Raw genomic sequence first — 25,130 nt, 5'->3', positions numbered from 1 at the left:
CTTGAAAATGGTTATTGTCCCATGCCTAAACACAGTTAAGTTGTATAGTTTCTCTGTTGTCATAAAAATACATTGATTATAATTTATAACACATTTCTTACAGCCTTACAAATAAGCAACCAAAGCTTGTGCTAAGATGTCATTATTACTACGTTATTGTTGTTAGAATAATATTGCTCTTATATATTGTCCATATTAGCCACTACTGGCATATAATAATAGTGATATCAATAAACAGGATACTATAATAATGTATTCTAAAGTACGGCAAGGCAGGTTTATTTATATAGCACATTTCATACACAGTGGTAAATTAAAGTGCTTTACAGAAACAGGAATAAAAGAGACAAGAATAAGATAGAATAAAAACAGATTAAAATGTGTTAAAACAGGTTTTAAAAGAATGAAAAAGATAAAAAAGACAATAGTGTGATGATGATCTCTCGGACGTAACATAATTCAGTAAAGGCACAGCTAAACAGATGTGTTTTCAGTCTTGATTTGAATGTGCCTACTGTTGGAGCACATCTGATCATTTCTAGAAGCTGATTCCAGCAGCGGGGGGTGGGGGGGTTGTAGCACCTGTAGGCCAATTCACCCTGCTTTGAATGAACTGAACTGAGTTTCTAGTTTATATGATCCTAAAGATCTGAGTGATCTGTTCAGTTTGCATTCAGTGAGCATATCTGTAATGTACTGAGGTCCCAGGCCATTTAGTGATTAATACATAAATAATCATACTTTAAAAGCTATTCTGAATGTAACTGGGAGACTGTGTAAAGATCTGAGGACAGATGTGATGTGTGATGATTTTCTGGTTCTGGTCAGAATCCTGGCCGCAGCATTCTGGATGAGCTGCAACTGTTCGACTGAAACAGTAGAAACAATAATAGTTGTATCCATGGTTACCATTATAACCTGTTGTAAAGCATCGTTGCTTTCACTTGTTAAAAAAAAAAACTTTGGGGTAATTTTACAACATCATATAATTGAAAAGAACTTGAAAATTGAAGACTAAGAAATTAATGTTGCAAATGAACAACAACAAAAAGCGTGCACTGCTTAAGATTAAGGGCGTACTTCAATACAATACATTATTGTAGCATTTGACTTTTATATATTAACTATTCATTTTGCTGTTGTACTAGAATGATGCCCAATCCAAACAGTAATTCAACACTTGCTCATCCAATTTAGTAATAATCAAAAGCTCATTTGTGTTTATATCTGATATATGTTTTTTATATATGTTTTTAGGAGGATCCGCCATTTCTCCTGGGTCCTCCTCCTAAAGCAGTGGTGAAGGAGAGCCTGGCTGACCCTGAGTATGAGGAAAAAAGAGTGAGTCTTCATTACGTTTTCAATTTACACTGTTAATAGTTAACAGATAATGTATTTTAAATACACTGAGCTGTTAGTCAGTAGTAACCACAGGTGGGAGTGAGGTTAACAGCACCAGCTCTTTTAGACCAGCAAGAGGTGGAGGTGAAACTAAAAAGATGAAGGATTTTTCTGTAGTATTTCATACAAACATTGAATTCAGAAATGCTTGTTGCATTTCTATATGAATACTTTTGAACACTACTATACGTAGTACTATATTCACAGACGACAGATAGAAGAGAGCCTTTGTCTTATTCTGGTACAATGTGCAGTGTTTCCCCAGGTTTACAGTTTTGGGGTGGGGTATTGGGGGTGCGATGTGGCATGGCTATTCAGACTGACACCGACACAAACACTAGGAGTCATGGTGTTAATTTGTTTCTTTTAATGACAGCAGTAAATAATTGATCAACTGTTTAAACTGTACAACCATACAAGGTAAAAACATTTGTTTTTATATCTTTTTATCTTCAAGCTTAACCAAAGCACACAGTCTGAGCTAAATAGAACCAGGAATAGTTCACCTTTCGAGTCTTCTGGTTTTTGAGTCGTTTGTTCGTCACGTGACAGCATGTAAAGATAGATGACTTAAACCTGAGATCGCGAGAAATGATTGGATCAAATCTTATTTCAGCTCTAAATGCATATAATTGGCTTCTGTCTTTCACATGATGAAAGAACGACTCAAACCTGATAGAAGAATTAAAAAAGGAACTAATATCTGCCTCCATCTGCACTAATGTGCGCATACACAAATGAACGAATCACACCCTGAGAGGACTCACTGATCTCAAGTAATGCAAAAGATTCATTCAAAACAATTCACCTGTCAGATGTGGCACTCTCATTCCCATACAGCAGAAAGTGGCTGTGTAAATCTCCACCAGCCATAATTCAGAGAGCAGAAATTTGTAAACACGTGACCATGTAGAGACAAAAATGACATGCCGTTGTGTAAATAAGATACTATACCGATATTTAGCTTGTTCATTAAAAGAAGTTGTGTTTGGCGCTATATAGAAAATAAAATTAACTTGACTTCAAGGGGGTGGTTAAAGCCGTCGGGAGAGTCCCTACCTAATATGATGGTTGAAAAAAAAGAGGTTTTATTCATGTACAATTTCTCTGTTACTAAACAAAAAAATAGTGATATGCTTTAATAAGATTTTTTATTTTATTTAACATTTTTATGCTTGAGAGGTAATTTTTTTAGGTTTCACAGTTTTTGCAGTTTATGGCTGTTAATGTTTTGAAAGAATTTGATAAGTCTTTTCAGTAGATTTTAACCTAACATTTAATTGTATGTAGTTAATTTGTATATTTATTTATAACAGTGTATTATTTATAACTGTACATCCTGGCATGCTGTTAAAATTGCCTCTCAAGGACTTTGATTAGATACAAGTGATAAATAATCACATTATATTATATAATATAATATACACAATAATCTTATAAAATTATAATATAATTTATAAATTATTTATTTACTTTTTTATTATATTTTTTCCCTCTGAAGCACCATGTATATTTACTGTATTTGACCAAACACGGTGAAGTTAAATTAAGTTTGAAGTGATCTTTTGCACGTCCGATTTAACTCAAAAGTCTTCCTCTTTGTTTTTGTCTGTAGAAAACTGACCGTGCGAACAGATTTGAGTTCCTGCTGAAGCAGACTGAACTGTTCGCTCATTTCATTCAGCCTGCCAGTCAGAAGTCCCCCACGTCACCTCTGAAGGTGAAAATGGGGAGACCCCGAATCAAACAGGATGAGAAGCAGAACCTCCTTTCAGTTGGAGAGTGAGTCACACACATACACACACAGAGAGAGACAGATGTGTCATCATAATGATTTGGCCTTATTCATTTCTGGATGTGTGTTTCAGTAACCGGCATCGTCGAACAGAGCAGGAGGAGGACGAGGAGCTCCTATCTGAGAGCAGGAAGGCAGATAATGTTCTTGTTCGTTTTGAGGAGTCACCCTCATGTATGAATCACTGTTTTTATGAGCAGTCCATCTGTTTCTGTTTACACAAATAGTAATTAACAGTGGTAGATTAATAATTCATTGGTTATTTTAAAAAGAGCCTGTCATTATTTACTCATCCTCATGTCATTAGAAACCCATTTGCTGATTTTTTTTTCCAATGGAACACAAAAAATACTGCAATGTTAATGACATGACATTCACTTATGAGACAGCCTACAATTCATGACATTTGATTTAATTGACATCTGAAGATTTAATTGTCACTTTTAAATAATGAATTTTGCCCTGTTCCTCATGCTGATGACTTTTATGCAAATATAGACCCTTTTCACAAACCTGTTATGACGTGTTTAACAGTCATCATAATCTTAAATCCTTGAAAGTTTTTAATATTTAGATTTAAAAAAAATGTATGAACATTTAAATGCATTTATGAATGTATTATCACCTTTGCGTAAAATTACAAACGATGAATTACTACTTATGCAGGTGATTCTAATGCAGCGTATAGGGAGCTGAGAGTAAATCTGACGTTATTCTTTTCTCTGGTTTCAGTTATCAAGCTCACACTATTTTTGTCCTTTTTCTGAAAGTTTTGATAACACCACCACAGCATTTTAAAAAATTTATTCAGCAAATAGGATTGTAAAAAAATATTGGTTGTACTCTCCCAGTAATTGCGCTCTAAGTTTACCCAACTATGACGTCTTCTGCTACTGAGAAACCCGGAAATGTGAAAAGGGTCTATCATTTTGTATTTCACAGAAGAAAAAAACAGCATACAGGTTTGGGACTATTTAAGTAAAGTTCTATAAACCAGTGGTTCTCATACAAGTTAAACTTCCAGGGCACTTTGACATGCTGTCAGATATTTTAAATACTTATTTTTTTGAGGGGAGCTTTTATTTGATTTTATTAGACTTTTATATGATTTTTAGATCTATTACTATTTTTGTTATTATATGTGTTTTTAATTATTTTTTTCTTATCACATTTTGTTTTCATTCTGCTGCACATTTTGTCTGTAAAGTGCCTTGAGATGCTACATTTAAGGGCGCTATATAAAAATAAAGCTTATTATTATTATTATTATTAGCATTATTATTATAATCATTTTTATTATTATTATTAAATGAAGGCAAAACAGGCTTTAAAATAAGAAAAAATCTGAATAGTTTTTTTTAAAGGACACAGATTCACACTGTATTAGAAAAATTTGGAAATGTGAGGACAGCATGACAATTGCAGGAAATTAAATATCAAATATTAAGTATCTTCATTATTTACATTTGTTTTTACCTTAGCAACAACATATATAAATGTTTCTAGTTGTTAGATCTAAAATATTTTATCACTGAAAATTGTAATAGCATAAAAACAATCTTGATTCTTCTTATTCTTAAATATTGTACAACTGATAACAATGATAGACTTAAAGTTGAAGTTTAAAGAATGTCTGCATCACTAACAGCCCCAAATGGGACTGCAAAAGTAATGATTGTTTTTAAACTCAACAAGCACATGCAAAGCCATTCGTCATTGTTATTTTTCTGGCTTGTTTTCTGTGGGATTTTCTGGCTTGTTCTCTTTTACTTGATAACCTATTTGCAATTCTGTATGTGTGGAAGCAGCAGTTTTCGAGTTTACTCTGCATTTGCAATAATGCACACGATGACAGCAGATTCAACAAGCTTTCCAAAACAGCAGACATGTACAAGAGATGTGTTTTATTGTTATTAGTAATGAGTAATATTGCTTATTGCACTAATTATTGATTAATTTTTTTCAGTTTTCGATTTTTCAGTTGATTATTTTTCTTATTGACAGACATTAAGAATGGAACACTGAGAGATTACCAGATCAGAGGTCTGAATTGGATGATTTCTCTGTATGAGAATGGCATCAACGGCATCCTGGCTGATGAGATGGTAACCCCCCCCCCCCCCCCCCAATGTATTCATATTTAATGCTTTAAAATAAAAGTAAATACAGCAGCTATAGAAATACAGCAGATTGTTCATGATGGTATTTGTACTTTAAAAAATATTTATGTGATTTATCACTTGGACGCCTACAGTTTTTAGAAATAAACGTATGAATGTGCGTCACTGTTGAACCACACAGACTCTTGACAATGAAGAGACGGCTCCGGCATATTTTCAAAGGCTTTAGCGAGACTGATTTTTCTGGCTCTGTCTTGATGTCATAGACTGACTCACTGGATTTGTGTGTTCTGATTGGTTCAGGGTCTGGGTAAGACCCTGCAGACAATCGCGTTGCTAGGCTACCTGAAGCACTACAGGAACATTCCAGGCCCTCACATGGTCCTAGTGCCCAAATCTACTCTGCATAACTGGATGAATGAATTTAAACGGTGGGTGCCCACCTTGAAGGCCGTCTGTCTCATCGGGAATAAAGATGAAAGAGTAAGGCTGCTCACATTCTCAGTGCCCTTCCTTTTCTACCCACTTTCATCCTACCTGTAGGCCTTTAAAAATGCTTGTGTAATAATGAACCAGTCGTAATTAGTATGTGTGTGTGTTTTAGGCCGCGTTCATACGTGATGTGATGATGCCTGGTGAATGGGATGTATGCGTTACCTCATATGAGATGGTGATTCGGGAGAAATCTGTGTTTAAGAAGTTTAACTGGCGCTACCTGGTTATCGACGAGGCTCATCGCATCAAGAATGAGAAATCAAAGGTATTTGAACTCGGATGAATGACTGATGAGATCCAATTAACTAAAAAGCTGAGAAATGTGTCTCATAACACTTCTTAGATGATTTAAGAGGAAAATACTTCAGAGGCATGTTCCTCTCTTTCTCTCTCCTGCTGTCTTTTTCTCTTTTATCTCGGCTCGCAGTTGTCAGAGATCGCGCGTGAGTTTAAGACGACCAATCGTCTGTTGTTGACTGGGACCCCACTGCAAAATAATCTACACGAGCTCTGGTCGCTTTTGAACTTCCTGCTGCCTGATGTGTTCAACTCTGCCAGTGTGAGTCATACTTTTTAAAGAATTGCATCCTGTTTAATCTCCTCCCACATGTTATTTTGCTGTCATCGTTGCATGTCCAAATGTGTTGTGTATTTAGAGAAGTCTTCATCTTATATAACAGATTATAAACTTATATAAGATACTCCTTAAAAGTTTATAAACAAATTAGCACTGCGATAGGAAAGAAATGTCTTGCTTGTTTAGTTGAATTTTGTTTATTTGAGCGTTCGTTTGATTGTGGATATTTTCCTCTTTTTTTTTTGTACACACACTCTTATTTGAGACACATGGATGTTTTTCAAAACAAAAAATTTAAGAAAAATATTATATAAAATGTAAGTAATTTTCTGGAGCAACAAGCATTAGCATATTAAAATGATTTTTAAAGAATCATCTTACACTGAAGGCTGGAGTAATGGTAGCTGAAATTTCAGCACTGAATGACAGAAAACATTCATTATAAATTGAAATAAGATTTCATAATATTACTGCATTTATGATCAAATAAATGTAACCTTGATGAGCATAAAAGACTTCTTTCAAAAGTGTCGTAACTGACTCAAAATGTTTAAACAGAATTTTATACACAGAAATAAGCCTAAGAGGCACAGTTATAATCATAACTCAATTTGAACAATATACAGTAGTTAATGTACCATTATTAAAATGCATGTCTTTGTGCGTTTCTAAAATTTCAGGATTTTGATTCATGGTTTGACACAAACTGCCTGGGTGACCAGAAGCTGGTTGAAAGACTTCATGCTGTGAGTCTGTCTGGATTAGTGTTGTTCAACATTGAAGTGTTTTTTTCTGATGATGATTGGGACCCTCAAGCTATCGAGTGGTTGTTTTCAGGTTCTGCGTCCATTCCTGCTGCGCCGTATCAAAGCAGAGGTGGAGAAGAGTCTTCCTCCCAAGAAAGAGGTGAAGATTTACCTGGGGCTCAGTAAAATGCAAAGGGAATGGTAAGATTGCAAACAACTTCCTTTTAAAAAAAAGCAAGAATTGTTTAATAGAACGCATTAGTGTCTGCTAAATGAGTATATACATCTATTAATTCTTTTCCATGTGGTTGTTGGAAAAAGTCTTAGTTGAAGCATTATAAACCACAGACCAACCCAAAGAACTAGTTGGAGTTTAAGAAGAATTTAAGAAGTTTAAGAATGTGTAATCAATTGTCTCTAAGAAGGGAAAGAACCATGCAGTTTTATGACATAATATTATTAAAAAAAAAAAAAAAAAAAAAAAAAAAAAAAAAAAAATATATATATATATATATATATATATATATATATATATATATATATATATATATATATATATTTATTTATATATATATATATATATATATATATATATATATATATATATATATATATATATATAAAATAAATAAATAAATAAATAAATAAATATATATATATATATATATATATATATATATATATATATATATATATATATATATATATATATATATATATATAAATTCACTGTATAATGGATATGTGCCCTCCAGCTGACGCCAGAAGAGCAGAAACTGTTACTAATTAACCAATTTCACTTTAGAGATAGTATTTGAAGTGTAATATCTCATGATGACAAAACAGTTGATTTTGCTCACATTTTAAAATTAAAAGGTTGAACCACATAAAATGCGATCAGTCTAGAGACATTTCCCAGTTTGTCTCTGTTGCAATCAACACAATAATTAACCATGAAAAAGCCAAAGCAACGCAACACTACCAGATTACGCTTGTGTTTGCGATAAGGAAAAATCACCATTTTGTGGATGGACAACCTCAACCGTCTTTGCTCTGCTCAATGACAGGGTGATTATAAATTATAAATATAAAAAAACTGCACTTTCCTTATAGATGCAGTCTAAACAACTACATTATTGCCTAAAAAAGCCTCAAAAGTACACAATGTTGTCCAACAACTGCAATATTTGTCAAACTGTTGTGAGTTTATTATTCTGCTGTCATTTTAATAAAAGCTGCTTAATTACCTCATTTAGTGAAGGCCTATGCCTGAATTAAAGAGATAGTTTACCCAAAACTAAACATTCTGTTATCATTCATTTATCTTTTTTTGTTTCTTTCTGTTGAACACAAGAGGAGATATTTTGAAAAATGCTGAAACCCATTGACTTCCATAGTAATTGTTTTTTTCTTTTACTATAGAGGTCAATTGATATTGGTTATCAGCTTTCTTCAAAATATACTTGAGGGTGAGTAAATATTGATTAAACTTAATTTGTGAGTGAATTAACCTTTTAAGCAATTGTCTGTTTGTGAACCTGGGCCCTTAGGGTTTGATCAAATTGTAGTCTTTCTGTTCTAAATCCACTATTGGATATATATTAATGCAAACAAGTGGGTTCACCAATAACAGATGCAGTCACAGACAGCTCACAACAGGTGTGTCTTTAAAGGAAAATTCATGAGTATGTACTCGCAGAACCTGCTTATTGCATTGTGTTGCATCACAGTGGTTGAGCACTTGACCACATTAAACATCAAGTGCAAATTACCCAAGGTGCATTGTGATTCTGTTACTGAAGCAACATTCTGAGGTGAGCGGGGAGAGGTTCTAACCACAAGGTTGCTTATGTTTTTGTTTTGTTATAAATGTTGTGCTACAAATTGTTGTTCACATTGATAGACAGAGTATATTTTTCATCATTCTCAAGATTTATCCATGAGAAAAATGTTGAGGCATTAATCTTTAATGTGACATTGATAACACCTTAACTTGTGTGGTAAAAACTCTTTCAGTTTTACTGAGTGAGGCATTGCGACGTTGTCTTTTTCTGTTTTCCAGTGGAAAAAGTACAAGAGAAGCAGTGGTCTTGCATTCTGGTCACTCAAATTTATGATCAAAATCACATGAATTATTCCTTGACACTTGTTAAGAAATATCTTATTTTTCTCCATACGCTCACATCTTTGTTTATTTCTTTGTGGCACTCAAACTTGCCATATGGTATGATAAACACTTTGGGTGTTTATTTATAGTGTTTTGTATGCTGGATACTGGTGAAATGAAAATACTCTGTAAACAAACACTGTTGCTCACGACCCAGATTTTTATTAGTTTCTAACAAGGTGGGTGGTCTCAATGACAACAGTAAGGCAGCCTAGTCTATACATACAGTATATATTAAAAAGCCTCAACATACTAAAGTCCTATTTTAAAAGTAAATTCCTCTAATCCAATAATGTTCCATTGCTAAAATATTTTTTTTATAAACGTACAAGTTGATTGACAATCCTTACCCCTTACTTTTAATTTTTAAATATGGATTTTTAGGTGATCTTGCCATCTTTGTTCTCATAAACCATCAAAAATAATTTTCATGGTGCACTGCATTCCAAATTGGATATATCGCCCTCCGAAGGGCACTTTGGTGTGAAAACAATCATGGCAGCCATATTAAAGTATAGTTAAAAACTGAAATGCTCAAAACAGGCCATTTTGAAGGGCCCTTTGGAATGAAAGTTTTTTTCCAAGGATACAACTGTTGTGATTTATTTTGGATTGCGAAAGCAAAATTCTCCTATGAGATTGATTATACTGCCTCCCGATGGTGAATGTGGTTATAAAGTAAATATGGCAGGTACTATTTTGTAGTTTGTTCATTTATTTCACTAATTTGGCAATCGTCAAATGTGATCTGGAAAACGGTTTAAATTTCTGGTTAGTAAAAAAACATTAGTGATCCAATTGGGACAATGCTGAATTCATTTTAAAACTCTTTTGAGTGTGTAAGTGCCTAAGTACACAGTGCAAAAGTGCATATTAGTGTATAGTGTACATTTGGGACACATGTTAAGAGTTATGAAGAAAACGTTATTATACATTTTTTAAAGAGCCCCTATTTTTCATTCTTAAAGGTCATATTTTGATTTTGGGGGTCTCCAACAACAGACTGATATGCATGCAAGGTGAAAAAACACTTTCATTGTGTTTTAATATGTATTTACCTAACTATCCCAACGACTCCCATATGATTCGTTCAGCGATTCATTTGTTCCCAAACCCTTTGGTTAATCTGCGATGACTGGTCCGATGACCCTGTCTGTTGTGATTGGTGGACTGGGTTCAGTGCATCAGAGAGAAATGCCCACCACGGCCATGAAGTAGTAGAGCGTATTTTAGAGCCCAATGTCCACTATATCATTAAAGAATGAATAGTTTTAGACATGATGCACTTAAAGATTTAAACCACAGCTGGATGTTTTCATTCACTTTGTGCCGTGTTACACACCGGATGGAAGGTCATTTTTAAAAACCCATAATAGGGGCTTCTTAATAAAAAAAAAAAACTTTCACACACACACACACACACACACACACACACACACACACACACACACACACACACACACACACACACACACACACACACACCACAAACAAACAAACAAACAAACAAACAAATAAATAAATAAATAAATAAATACATAAGGCACAGCCTGCTCATTGTTTTGAGCAAGTAGACAAATAGTGCAACAAAAGCACACCTCCTTGATTGACTCATAAGTGCATTAAAAAAAAAAAACTTTTGACCCTTACACCCTTCATCTCAAGCTGTCATTCTGGAGTGTAATTAGGGCATAGGGATGAGCTTTTTCCAATAAAATGCAGTACCAATATCAAGACTATAAGTAGTGTTATATCAGTAGTGTTATATCAAACATGTAGTGTTTTAAGTTATTGCAAATATTATATACATTTCTATAGATATATAGATAAAAACCAAATCATGTTATGCATGTTTTAAAGGTACAGTAGGTGATCTGCCTAACTGCTAACCAGTTAGCATAATATCTTTGAAACACAACCCTATTTTGGTCGCCACGTCTCCTGAAATCACGAACGCGCACAATAAAGATGACAGAGACCCACTTGATCATGTCAATTGCCAGTTAGAAAACTATTTAGTACTTTATAATACTACAATTCCAAATGAAAAACTGTATTATATCTAGCACATTTTCAGTTGTGTAGTTAGCAAGCAAAACTTGTCATGATGTGCAATATATCATACATGCAAGGATAGCTGGTCTCACTGTCTCACACGCTTTGTCCTAAAGCGAATACTGTATGCTTAGTGGTTGGGCGGCGGCGTGCAGGAATTACACTTATTACTAAGCCATACTTGTATAAATAGCCATGCTGTTGCAGACTGAATATTCAAAGCAGCATGGTTTAAGGGCTGTGTCACAGGTTGTCATTTTTCAAAAATGAAGCAATATGAATATAAAACCAACTTCACCTTAGTAAAGCAGGCTATAGGCGGAATAGTGCTATTTACTGATGTTTTGTTGTTAAACTAAATAAAATCTACTATTTGATGCTGTAAAAGGTCTTTTATGAAGCTGTAAATAGTCACATCAATCTTTCACCGGAGGATTTCAGTGGCTAACAACACTTCTGTGCGTATAACCCTTTCATAACACAACATATTCTACATCAGCTTTGTCTGACTTAAATTCTTTTAAAACAGAACATTACCTGTCTAGAAGAAATACTTCAGACAAGGTGTCATCCTTTCTCCAGCCTGCAAAAGTAACTCCAATATTGATTCAGTATTTTATAGTTGTGATTCAGCATTTGCTTTTACCTCTGTCACTTGTGTCATCTGCATGAACAGAGGTGCACAGGTGCACAGTTGCACAAATCTACACTTGTTGTGACTTATCTGAATTATGGGAATTTTTGGGCCAACAAATTTTAATTGGATGAACATTTTTTAGTCTTATGCCTTACCCAGAATATAAAAATAAATTTAAATACATTTAGATCATTTACTTTAATCATTACTATTGGAATGTGAAGAGACTTTCAACCAGCACAACAAAAAAATGTTTCTGAAGACAATCACCTACTGCACCTTTAATGTTGAATTCTTTCCCCGTTAAAACCTGAATGTCATGTGACCAACAGGAGGATTGCAGCATCTCATTTCTAACAGGATGCATTCTGTGTTGTCCTAGTCTTCCAAGTTTGTTCTTACAATGTAACGTGGCAACATTGGTTTCTATGAGAATGTGAGTCTGTTGCCTGCATTCTTGGAATTGAGAAACAGCCATAGTATCATGATGTCACTTTGCAGTCACAAGTGAACAACATTAAAAACAAAAGTAAATGGGCTCTAAACAAAAGCTGAAAATGCATTTGATCAAGGTTACTTTTAAATTGTAAACAGCAAGTTAATACCAGTCAGGAAACAGGGTCACACGTTGTTAAACAAAATCCTTGAAATTGTCTAGCAGTTGTTATCACTTCAGAATAATACAACGATTATATACTGACACAGTAGTTGCTTACATGAACCCAAATAATCTATTTGCGATTGGACTAGCAGTCAAATTCAGACAAAAAGCTCACACATAATCACATCAGTTGAAAGCAGTCGGCTAAATTGGATTGTAAGGGTTGGTTTAAGCCTTTTCTAATCTGATCGATAAGAGATGCAAGCACTCAATCAGATTGAAAGCCAAAACTGAAAAGTTATTTTCTTAACTCAAACACTATGTTCAGATTTATCAACCGGAATGAAACAAACAGTGTAGATAAAAACAGCTTTTTTATTTCATTAACCAGGTACACACGTATTCTGATGAAGGATATTGACATCCTGAACTCTGCTGGAAAGATGGATAAGATGCGACTTCTGAATATTCTGATGCAGCTGCGAAAATGCTGCAACCATCCATACCTGTTTGACGGGGCAGAGCCTGGTCCTCCATACACCACGGACACACACTTAGTCATCAACAGCGGCAAGATGGTCGCTCTGGATAAGCTTCTGCCTAAAGTGCAAGAGCAAGGTGAACACTGTGTGTTTTTCCTTCTCCGCCAGCTGTTGAATGGATTTTTTTTCATGTAGTTTTTGTGTTTCTGGGTATGCAGGATCCAGAGTGCTAATATTCAGCCAGATGACGCGTGTGTTAGATATTCTGGAAGACTATTGCATGTGGAGAGGCTTCGAGTACTGCAGATTGGATGGCAATACACCTCATGAGGCCAGAGAGGTACAAACACTCACACATAACCACACACATTCATTAAAATGCACACAGTTTCAGTTTCAGATGCATCCTTGAAACATGCAACAGCTTTTATTTAGTAGGGATGTGGCGAAAAAAACATTAGAGAAATTAATTCTGCATCAAGCCTAAGATTATCAGCATGCATCCTTATTCTCTTTTCACTCGATTCTGAGCTTAGTTAGTAACAGCAGATGGCGCACTAGGTTGATTTTTAACTGGACACTCAAATGCTCACAAGGAAAAGTGCACACAAATATAAATAAATAATTTAAATATGGTTTAATTTGTTGTCTTTGGATCTAAAACATGGCTACAAAAACTTTATTAAAGATATATATTGAATAGATTCCAAACTAAATTGGTTTTCACCCTAATTACTTGATTCTAAAATCAATTGTTACTAGAAAACGTTTATTTAAAGCTGATGTTTTCAAAAAAAAAATCAAAGCCACTTATTAGATTGCCTTCAAGAAATCTTTGAGAAATATGTAATAAGTTTGTGTAAACATTATTTTATTCATTCATTCATTCATTTTCTTGTCGGCTTAGTCCCTTTATTAATCCGGGGTCGCCACAGCAGAATGAACCGCCAACTTATCCAGCAAGTTTTTACGCAGCGGATGTCCTTCCAGCTGCAACCCATCTCTGGGAAACATCCACACGCACATTCAAACACACACACACTCATACCCTACGGAAAATTTAGCCTACCCAATTCACCTGTACCGCATGTCTTTGAACTGTGGGGGAAACCAGAGCACCCGGAGGAAACCCACGCGAAGGCAGGGAGAACATGCAAACTCCACACAGAAACGCCAACTGAACCGAGGTTCGAACCAGCGACCTTCTTGCTGTGAGGCGACAGCACTACCTGTTGCGCCACTGCCTCGCCCCCACACTATTTTATATCAATTGTTTTGTTTTCCATTTATTTGAAATCAGCCTACCAATGATTTGCATTTCTTTTTCTATTTTTTTCTCAAAGTAAGAATTTTTTATGGGACCATTATAAAATAGATAGCTTAGATGGTTTAAAAGTTTTTGTTTTTTGGTTAGTTTTTTTATTATTTATAATAAAGCATGGCTATGATCACTTCACAGAATTCATCTGGGTATCACAGTGCAATACCTTTAACACACTTAGCAACACAATCAATATTTTGTCAAAACTTTTCCATGTATTATGTATGTTTGGGGAAATACGCTGTTATTTATTTAATGAAGTATTAGTGACCACTGGTTGCATCATTTTTTGTTTTTGTTTTGGAACCATTGTCTTCTAGTAATTTGTGCTGTTAAATGTTGCTTATTATAGATGAGCTATGGTTTCATCTCAAAGCATGAAACATGTTTGGAGATGTATATGTTTCAATAACAAAAAACAACAACAAAAGCAGGCATTTGAAATGGATATTATTGAATTTATTGACAGAAATCAAAGTTCCTCACCAGGCTGATATCAATAGCATTTATTGGCCTGTACTGATATGATCACTAGTATGTCATTTAATTAACTATTTAATTTACAGTGTATCATTTATTTGACTATTTTACAACCCTATTTTGCTCCATTTTAATATAAAAGTCTCTCAATGCATCTAATAGCAGAACAGTGTAACCGAAGAAGTTAAACTATGTTAAAAAACCCTTATCAAACAATAATATTTATTAATCAACAACAACAACAACCATTACAAAACTTGCACAAAGGCTGCATTCTATATATAATAAAGTTATGAATCTTTGTCCTAATCCGAAACGAAAGGCTGTGAAAACAAAAATATATAAATAAGAATAAGAGTATCTATTGGAAATAACTATGACAAATTATCTCTCATATTTAACCACTACTGAGGAGAATACAATGTCCTTATTCACAATATAGCATAGTCGCTCATATCTCATTGCTTATTTAAGGAGCTAATGTTATTAAGAGGGACCTGCACTTGTTAAAAAACAATTCTCATCTCTAAATACCAAGAAAGCAACCATTCACTGAGAGGAAGACAATAAATTAGCTGCCTTATTAAAATTATGAGACTCGTGCCGGTGAGGAATGAGGAATCTCGGCTGAGTGTACATAAAGACACTGATTAACCCACCTGGTTGTTATGGAGACCGGTGATCAGTTCTGGGGTGAATGCAAACTCTGTAATGGGGACACTAGACACACTCATAATCATACTCTTATTCTTGCAAATATTAGGCACTGGAAGTATCAGTGTCTCCACGCATATAACTCAATTCTTCCAATCAGTTTGCTTTTTAAAAATACGTTTAGTAAATTGTAAGTTAAGATTTGTAGCTTGGCTTCATTGCTTTGATCTGTGTCTCATTTGAATATACTGATGCAAATGTTGAAGAGACCACTTGAAAATTCTTTGGATTGTCCAATAACATTTCTTTCAAATTTAAAATAAACATAGTGTTATTTCGATTAGTTTTTTTTTTTGTGTAGAAAATGGTCATCAACATGTTTCCATTTGTTTTGACTGAAAATTTGATTGTTTAACTGATCTGAAGGTAAAATATTCACATTTTGTCTGACAATATGACTTTATTTAACCAGTTATTTTATGCTATAAATGACTAGGGCTGCACAATATATTATTTCAGCATCAGAACACATCTGATTTGCAGAGTCAAGAAAGTTTGGCTACAAAAACGTATATTTGTTGGTGTAACAAAGATTAATTGTAATTATTTATGCGATTTATGCAAAATAAATTTTTTTTTGTCTTGTTTTTTTCAAACATAAACATTTCAAATCGAAATTAAGTTTATTGTAATTACCCAATTGGCAAATAATTTAGCTTGTTTAAAGAAAACATTTTTGATTTATTTCTTCTGAAGGCAAAAACAAAACAATATTTTTATTTGATCTACAAGAATTTTTAGATAAACAAGAAATGTTTTTAAACAAGAAATGAGACAAAGTAAGCAAAAACATTTTTTATATGATATTATTTTTAATTATTTTATTTCTGTACCTTAATACTATTAGCCTCCCCAGAAAACCAAAATTATCTTGTGAAACTGGATACGTATTGCAATATTTATTGCATAAAAATAAAAAAATCGCAATATCAGATTTTTCCAATGTCAAGCAGCCTTACAAGCAATTTGGGTCATGACATGGAATATCATGTAATTTTAAAAGGTCTAGTCCAGACATTGAAAATCAGGGTATATTTTATATATGTTTTATAAAATTTATGGAATATTAGGGATTGTTGTTTGCAGTTTTAAACTTAAACTTTTCCTATTCTCATATGTTGTTTTTCTATACCATGTTTATATTGTTTATTTTACATGCCTGTTGTTAAGGTTAGTATATTTATCCAGTGCCGTTCCTTTTTCGCTTGTCAACCACAGGGTTCGTACGGGTGCTGTAAATTCTGGAAAATGCTTGATTTTTAATATAGTGTTTAGTGTTAGGAAAGATTTGGATTTTGGACAAAGTACTTGCACCCGCTTGAATCTGAAATTATAGGGCTTAAAATTACAACTGTTTTGGTTGCATATGCACCCAAAATTGTATCCATACAAGCTCAAAATATATTTGGGAGCATTTGTGTTTTTTTGTCGTAATTTTTGTGTAATTTTTGTCGTGCGACCAGTTTTCACTGCAAAATGTTCACCGCATGCACATATTTAGGAGACAATTCACACAGAATACCTAGTTGCACCTAAACACCAAACGACGAAGCGCTCAGGAATAGTTCAAAACAGACATGTCAACTTGCTACTACACCCAAACAAAATCTGACTGTAAGCACATTTTTTGAGATATCAACTTTAGGTAGAAAGCGACCAAATTTAAAAAGATCCAATCTTTATCTAATAACTGACCCCTTTGGTCCCATTTTATATTAAGTGTCCTTAACTACTATGTACTTGCATCAAAAAATGAATACAATGTACTTACTTTGTTTATAATGTATTTGAGAACACTTGTGGTGCTTTTGAGTTGGGATAGAGGCTAGGTTATAGACAGGTTTGGTGGCATGGGTAGATTTAAGGGTGGGTTAAGGTGTAAGGGATGGTCAACAGTGTATTTACAAATATAATTACAAAAGTTAATTACAGATGTAATTACATACATGTATTCAATCAATCATAAGTACACAGTAAATACATGTATTTACAAATAAAGTACATTGTAACAAACTATTAATTCCTGTGTAAGTACATATTAGTTAAGGCCACTTAATATTGAAATGTCATATATATATATATATATATATATATATATATATATATATATATATATATATATATATATWTTTTTTTTTTTTTTTTTAAATAGCAAGATAAATTCACATGCGAAAAAGTACATACAGCATATATGAATGTAATTTACTGTGGTTGTTAGGTGCTGGAAAAGCATAAAAATGCACCTCAAAAGGGCTTGAGAAGTGCTGGAATTTGAAGTTGGAAAAGGTGTAAGAACTCTGTAAACAGCAATTACTTAAGTCAAATGCAGTCACCAAGCTGGCAAAATTCTACCTTGTTTTGTGCCTGCTCAATTCTTAACTAACAGCTGCCTGTTTTCTTGCTCATCATTCACCTTAATTTTTAATCTAGAGGTAAGAGGTAAATATCTGACATATTTAAGTTACAATGAAAAAAAGGTAGATGGGGTAAAAAAAAAAGGTATATGGGCCATTTTATTCCATTTCCACTTGTCAACAAGCCATCACTTAAGTCAAATGTAGTCACCAAGCTGTACCTGGCAAAATACTTAATTGTTTTGCGTTTGGTCAACGCTTTAATAATAGCTGCCTGTTTTTCTGTTCGTTATTCACCTTAATTTTCAATGTAGAGCTCAGCTCTTTTCTGCGATTGTGTTAGATTTCCCATTCATTTGCTGTTATTTAACAAGTAAACAAGACCAGAACTTATGCTTCAAACCAGCATGTTTATGACAATACTTTAAAATTAAAATAATATAATATGAAAATTTCAGTTTACAACATCAAGCAACATAACAAGTCATTGTTGTGTGGCTAAAATGAATTAAAGTGTATGAGATCAAAAGTCTTGACATATTTAAGACACAATGAAAAATGTCTTAGGTAAATGGGTCCTTTATTCCTTTCTCGCTTGTCAGCTAGCCATCACTTCAGTCAAATACAGTCACCAAGCTGTATCTGGCAAAATGCTACATTGTTTGGTTTCAGGTCAATGCTTAAATAATAGCTGCCTGTTTTTCTGTTCTTTAATTACCTTAATTTGCAATCTAGAGGTCAGCTCTTTTCTGCGATTGTGTTAGATTTCCCACTCATTTGCCGCTATTTAACAAATTGCAGTAAACAAGACCATACTTGTGCTTCAAACCAGCATGTTCGTGACAATACTTTAAAATTACAATAACATGATATGAAAGTAACAGTTTACAACATCAAGCAACACAGCAAGTTGTTGTGTGGCTAAAAATGAATGGAAGTCGATGAGATCAGAAGTCTTGACATATTTAAGATACAATAAAAAATAAAGTAGATGGGTCAAGGGCATTTTACTCAAACAAATAACTATAAATTGTAAATCCAGGGAAACTGAGAATGCCCAAGTGCACTCTTTATTTTGTCCATAGCTGTATATCTGACCACTTGATCAACTGAGAAGTAGACCATATGAATTTTAATTACATAAGTGGTATAATAAATAACGTCTGTCTCTCTGTAAATTGCTGTCCTTTTTCCTGTCCTTCTCTCTGTGTTGTTGTGCATTAGCAAGCCATAGATGCTTTTAACGCCCCGAACAGCAGTAAATTTATCTTCATGCTGAGCACACGGGCAGGTGGGCTGGGGATTAATTTGGCTACAGCTGACGTGGTGATTCTCTACGACTCAGACTGGAACCCACAGGTGGACTTGCAGGCCATGGTGAGAAACACAACACACACATACACACAACTACAAAGCCTAGCTCACTAAACTTTATGATTGTGTGCCTCAGAGAGATGCCAGCTTTCTTTATGACTGCTTGTTTTTTATATTTTAAATGGTTGTTGTTGTGCTGTGTGCTTTAGGACCGTGCTCACCGAATTGGACAGAGGAAACCAGTTAAAGTGTTCAGGTTGATCACAGACAACACAGTGGAAGAGAGAATTGTGGAGAGAGCCGAGATGAAACTACGGCTGGACTCCATAGTCATTCAGCAAGGTTTGGAAACTATTGTAGCAAAGACAAACAAAAAAGTGATTCCTCACACTTTGTTTAATGCCAAATAATAGCTTTAAAATATAAATATTAAACAGTATGAATTGTAAGGTGTCCATGTTCCAGAAGTAATTATAGTAATTCACTGTGTTGCTGAATGGTTGTACTGGCAGAGAGGAAGCGGATTTAACAGTCAATTAAACAAAAAAAAAACCTCAAAGCTAGTCTTGCAAGTGTGTAATTATAAGTGATTTGAATTACTTAAAGTAAACAAAACACTAAAGATGGTGTGCAAATTGTAGATACTAATGATTTCCCACTGAAGCAGTTTTAAGCAAATATTAGATACACGAGATTGGTGTGTAATGAAGTTCAAAAGCCCATTGAAATTCATGTTTCGAAGGGAAATTATTATTTTTATTCAGCAGTGATACATTATATTGACACGTTAATTAGATATTATATATACAAATGTGACCGTAAAGACATTAGAGTTCCACACAAATAGGCAGAACTGTATAAGAAATATATAAGGATAAGAAGTAAACATTAGAAATATTTAAGAAGAATCATGTGACATTGAAGACAAGAGTAATTAATAATGTGGGAATACACTACCTGACAAAGTCTTGTCGTCGATCCCAGTTGAAAAAGCAACAAATAATAACTTGACTTCTAGTTGGAAAAGTGGCAGAAGGTAGACCTTTATCACAAATACTGCAGAGACCTATTGGAACCTGCATGGACCCAAGATTCTCACATACATTAGTCAAGTTTGGTGAAGGAAAAAATCTTGGTTTGGGATTACATTCAGTATGGGGGCGTTTGAGAGATCTGCAGAGTGGATAGCAACATCAACAGCTTGAGGTAACAAGACATTTGTGCTGCCCATTACTTTACAAACCACAGGAGAGGGCAAAATCTTCAGCAGGATAGTGCTCCTTCTCATACTTCAGCTTCCATATCAAAGTTCCTGAAAGTAAAAAAAGGTCAAGTTGCTCCAGGATTGGCCAGCCCAGTCATCAAACATGAACATTATTGAGCATGTCTGGTGTAAAATGAAGGAGGAGGCATTGAAGATGAATCCAAAGAATATGGGAGTCCTGCAAAGACACTTTCTTTGCCATTCCAGATGACTTTATTAATAAGTTTGAGTCATTGCAGAGATGTATGGATGCAGTCCTCCAAGCTCATGGGAGTCATACACAGTATTAATTCTTTTTTCACTGCACCATGACTTTATATTCTATAATATACATTATTTTTAAGTGACAAGACTTTTGTCTAAGCAAAGTCAGACCTTACTGTCCTAATGAAATAATTAAAAATCAAGACATTATCATATTTAATTTAGGTAAAATAAGCATAATCTAGTGGCATTTGCCTTTCATTTAAGGCACTTCTGATGCTAAATGATCAACTAGAAGTCAAGTAACTTTTTGTTGCTCTCACTACATGACTAGGCAACAAGACTTTTGTCAGGTAGTGTTTTTGCATCAGATGAATAAATAACATTTTAAAATATATATAGTAGAAAACAGTTATTTTAAATTGTAATAATATTTCACATCACTACTGTGTTTACTGTACTTTCGATCAAGGTCAGTCTGGGCGAGTCCATCAAAATAAGCTTTGAAACATAAATATTTCAAAACAACATCAAATTCTTTTACTTTCCAAAACCAAAACTTAAAATAAAAAATATGAGCTGTTGCTTATTCACTTACAGGACGGCTGATTGATCAGCAGAACAAACTTGGGAAGGATGAAATGCTACAGATGATCCGACATGGAGCAACACACGTTTTTGCCTCTAAAGATAGTGAACTAACGGATGAAGATATCGACACCATTCTGGAAAGAGGAGCCAAGAAGGTGAGGAAACAAACACATTGGACTAGATTAAGGAACTGGCAATAAAGTTTGTTAAATTTACTGGAAAACAACATATTAATATCTTCATGCAAGTTTCAGAAGCATTCGCATTAAAACTCGGATGAATAAAAACCAAAGTATTTCTTTCACGTTATAAGAATTTTCCACTCGTACGCCCTGGTTGATTCTATTTAACCCGGTTTAACTCTCTTTGATGACTGTTTTTCAGACGGCTGAGATGAACGAGCGCATGCAGAATCTCGGCGAGAGCTCACTAAGGAACTTCACCGTGGACACAGGAGCCACAGAGACCAGCCTTTACAACTTTGAAGGAGAGGATTACAGAGAGAAACAGAAAGTTGGTGTTTTCATATTTGGTCACTTAATATTTGTGCATATTGCAGTTCTTAAGTCCATTAACGTAAAGTGAGAGGTGTTTACACTTGCAAATATGCCTGGTTTTTAAAGTTTTGCCTCTTTTTATGTCACATATACAGTTGAGGTCTGAATTATTAGCCCCCCTGTTCATTTTTTCCCTCAATTTTTGTTTAACAAAGAGGTTTTTTCAACACATATCTAAACACAATAGTTTTAATAAATTCATTTCTAATAACTGATTTATTTTATCTTTGCCATAATGATAGAAAATAATATTTTACTAGATATTTTTCAAGACATTCAAAAGCTTGGTTAATTGGGTTAACAAGGCAGGTTAGGGTAATTAGGCAAGTTATTGTATAACAATGGTTGGTTCTGTAGATAATTGAAAAAAAATGCTTAAAGGGGCTAATAATATTGACTTTAAAACGGTTTCTAAAAAATTAAAAGCTGCTTTTATTTTAGCTGAAATAAAACAAATAAGACTTTCTCCAGAAGAAAAAAATATTATCAGACATACTGTGAAACTTTCCTTGCTCTGTTAAACATCATTTGAGAAAAATGTAAAAAAAAAAAAAAAACATCAGAAAGGGGCTAATAATGCTGACTTCAGCTTTATGTTACGTATACTTTTTTATGTACACATTTTTGTTATGTTATAACGTAGCTCACCAAGGCTGCATTTATTCGATCAGATATTATAAAATAGTTTGAATTTCATTCAAGTATTACATATACAGTATATTGTGAACATGCATATAAGTTAAAAATAACTGTTGAATGTAGTTTATATATTTTTATAGATGTCTCGAATGCTTCTTTCCGGACATCTTTCAGGGATGTAATTGTACACCTACCTAGTCTACTGTGTATATTACATAATGATATTGTGAAGTCCTATAATGTGACAAAGCCACTGACGATATGTAAAACTATGAAATCGCTTTGAATGCGTGCATGATTGTGCTTTTTTTCCGCGATCACATTTCTTTGCCACGATCACGTGCGCTCCATGTACATTATAAATACAGCTGCAAGACGCACATTTGTTATTATTCTCTGCGAGTCATCTGTCCTTATGTCTTCATTAATTCAGTGCTACAGCCTAGCACCTCAGATTTAATACCTGAAAGTTTAGATGATATTACAAATTCATAAAAACATATTTTATTATTAATTAAAACTATTAAAAGCAGGGACTTAGCCGAAGGAAAGGGAAAGCGATAAACTTTTTAGTGAGGTTGCTTGATTTTTTTTTTTAGGGTGGAATGTTAAAGTATATTAGGCTACTCAATTCAACTGGACTTATTATTTTTACAGTTCGAATTGATGACTGACTAGTAGAAAGTACAAGTAAAGTTGTATTCTGTGGACACAAGAGAACTAACCCAGTTAGGAGTGCCATCTAGCGGCAGTGTGTGGATCTGTCTCGACATTGAGGTACAAAGAATAAACCTAATAAACATTACTTAGGTCACTATTTAATTGCTAAACATTTAAACTGATAAAACAAAAAAATTCAACTTGGCTTGTGTGGCCAATAACAAATATGTATATAGATAGTAAATTATGTATATGTAAATTTTTATTCCTGTAATTCAAAGCTGAACTTTCACATGATCCGTATAATGTGCTGATTTTCTGTCCTATTACGATTTATTATCATTGGATACTGGTGACGCAGTGGCGCAGTAGGTAATGCTGTCGCCTCACAGCAAGAAGGTTGCTGGTTCGAACCTCGTCTGGGTCAGTTGGTGTTTCTGTGTGGAGTTTGCATGTTCTCCCTGCATTCGCATGGGTTTCCTCCGGGTGCTCCGGTATCCCCCACAGTCCAAAGACATGTGGTACAGGTGAATTGTGGAAGCTAAATTGTCCATAGTGTATGTGTGTGAACGAGTGTGTAAGGATGTTCCCCAGAGATGGGTTGCAGCTGGAAGGGCATGCGCTGCGTAAAACATGCGCTAGATAAATTTGCGGTTCATTCCGCTGTGGCTCCCCCAGATTAATAAAGGGACTAAGCCGAAAAGAAAATGAATGAATGGATCATTGGATAAAGTTATTAATAATGATTCTTATAATTATCAATGTTGTTTTTTTTCCTGCTTCAAATGTTACTTTTCAGGATTATTTAATGAGAAGAAAATGTTCAAAATAGCAGTATTTATTTATTTATTTGTTTGTGTCATTGAAGTAAATCTATTTTAATGTTTCTTGTATTTCAGTGGTGCTACATCACGTTTTCCACAAAAAATAAGATTAACTATCATTATTCTCCAGCATCATATCATAGATCATGTAAAATTCAACTTTATATCACAGGAATAAATTAATTTTTAAACTGCATTCAATAAGAAAGCAGTTTATTTAAATTGTAATAATATTTAACATTTATTAAGTATTCTTGATCAAATAAATACAGCCTTGGTGAACAGATTAATCTTATTTTTTCAACACATCAACAAATCTTACTGATCCCAATCTTTTGACATGTAGTGTATGGGAAGGTGTGTAGCTGAAGATGTATTTTGTGTGCGTTGAATTCTCTTTGTTGTGCAGCTTAGTTTGATCGAATGGATTGAGCCTCCTAAGAGAGAAAGGAAGGCCAATTATGCTGTAGATGCTTACTTCAGAGAAGCGCTGCGAGTCAGCGAACCAAGAGCCCCGAAGGTAATGCTCACACACACATACACAGTTTAGACACTGAAATGATTTTTTTTTTTGTCAGCGCTACTCATGACTGCATACTCTAATGCAACTACAGTGTACACAACCAAACTAGATGATAAATAATGCACTCAGATCAGTGTTTTCATCAGACAGACAGCTGCACTGGAGTCACTGAGTTAAAGTAGGAGTAACTCAGCTGAAGTATGCTGTATCATCATGTATTGGAGGGACGTAATGGATAAAGAGTTGAAACGCAAAGGTTGTGGGTTCAAACGCTGACTCAGAAAGTGACCTTGTGAACTAGATGTGCTTCTTTTGTTCTGTCCTGTCACTGCTGTGCCCTTGAGAGAGACACTTAACACTGGATTGCTCCTGAGGGACAGTTTGTTAGAATAGTGCACTGTAAGTCATAAAAAAACATCAATGAGGATAAAAGTGGCTGCTAAAGAAGTTAAAGTTGCACCTTAACTTCTTAACTTCTCACTATTATTGTTTCTGTGAATATAACACTGATTTAGGTGCATGTTAGTCTTCTTATGATATCTATAAGCTTATGTGGTTCAAAACTGTGACAAAATGTATATTTAGAAGGTATTAACATCCAAACGGATC

General features: G+C 34.2%; 1 protein-coding gene across 3 annotated transcripts in view; it reads left to right on the top strand.

Annotated features, from left to right (window-relative positions):
- The window catches only part of smarca1 (SNF2 related chromatin remodeling ATPase 1), a 72,318-nt gene that overhangs the window by 37,560 nt on the left and 9,628 nt on the right, over nucleotides 1-25,130 (top strand). For 2 of the 3 annotated variants that reach the window (XM_073950525.1, XM_005165157.5), the window contains 16 exons: nucleotides 1,258-1,341; nucleotides 3,017-3,183; nucleotides 3,270-3,370; nucleotides 5,201-5,301; nucleotides 5,620-5,799; nucleotides 5,921-6,076; nucleotides 6,239-6,370; nucleotides 7,069-7,134; nucleotides 7,226-7,335; nucleotides 12,986-13,212; nucleotides 13,295-13,416; nucleotides 19,170-19,322; nucleotides 19,469-19,601; nucleotides 21,328-21,473; nucleotides 21,703-21,831; nucleotides 24,408-24,518. In XM_073950525.1, coding sequence (XP_073806626.1) covers nucleotides 3,128-3,183; nucleotides 3,270-3,370; nucleotides 5,201-5,301; nucleotides 5,620-5,799; nucleotides 5,921-6,076; nucleotides 6,239-6,370; nucleotides 7,069-7,134; nucleotides 7,226-7,335; nucleotides 12,986-13,212; nucleotides 13,295-13,416; nucleotides 19,170-19,322; nucleotides 19,469-19,601; nucleotides 21,328-21,473; nucleotides 21,703-21,831; nucleotides 24,408-24,518 — 1,923 coding nt within the window. In that variant the 5' untranslated portion in view covers nucleotides 1,258-1,341; nucleotides 3,017-3,127. Of the gene's footprint in view, nucleotides 1-1,257; nucleotides 1,342-3,016; nucleotides 3,184-3,269; nucleotides 3,371-5,200; nucleotides 5,302-5,619; nucleotides 5,800-5,920; nucleotides 6,077-6,238; nucleotides 6,371-7,068; nucleotides 7,135-7,225; nucleotides 7,336-12,985; nucleotides 13,213-13,294; nucleotides 13,417-19,169; nucleotides 19,323-19,468; nucleotides 19,602-21,327; nucleotides 21,474-21,702; nucleotides 21,895-24,407; nucleotides 24,519-25,130 lie in introns of all 3 variants that reach the window. The other variant, NM_001099997.1, reaches the window with a different exon arrangement.

The sequence above is a fragment of the Danio rerio genome, chromosome 5 (genome assembly GCF_049306965.1).
Source record: "Danio rerio strain Tuebingen ecotype United States chromosome 5, GRCz12tu, whole genome shotgun sequence".
Lineage (NCBI taxonomy): Eukaryota > Metazoa > Chordata > Actinopteri > Cypriniformes > Danionidae > Danio > Danio rerio.
The sequence above is the reverse complement of the archived record's forward strand: the minus strand, read 5'-3'. Positions and strand labels throughout refer to the sequence as shown.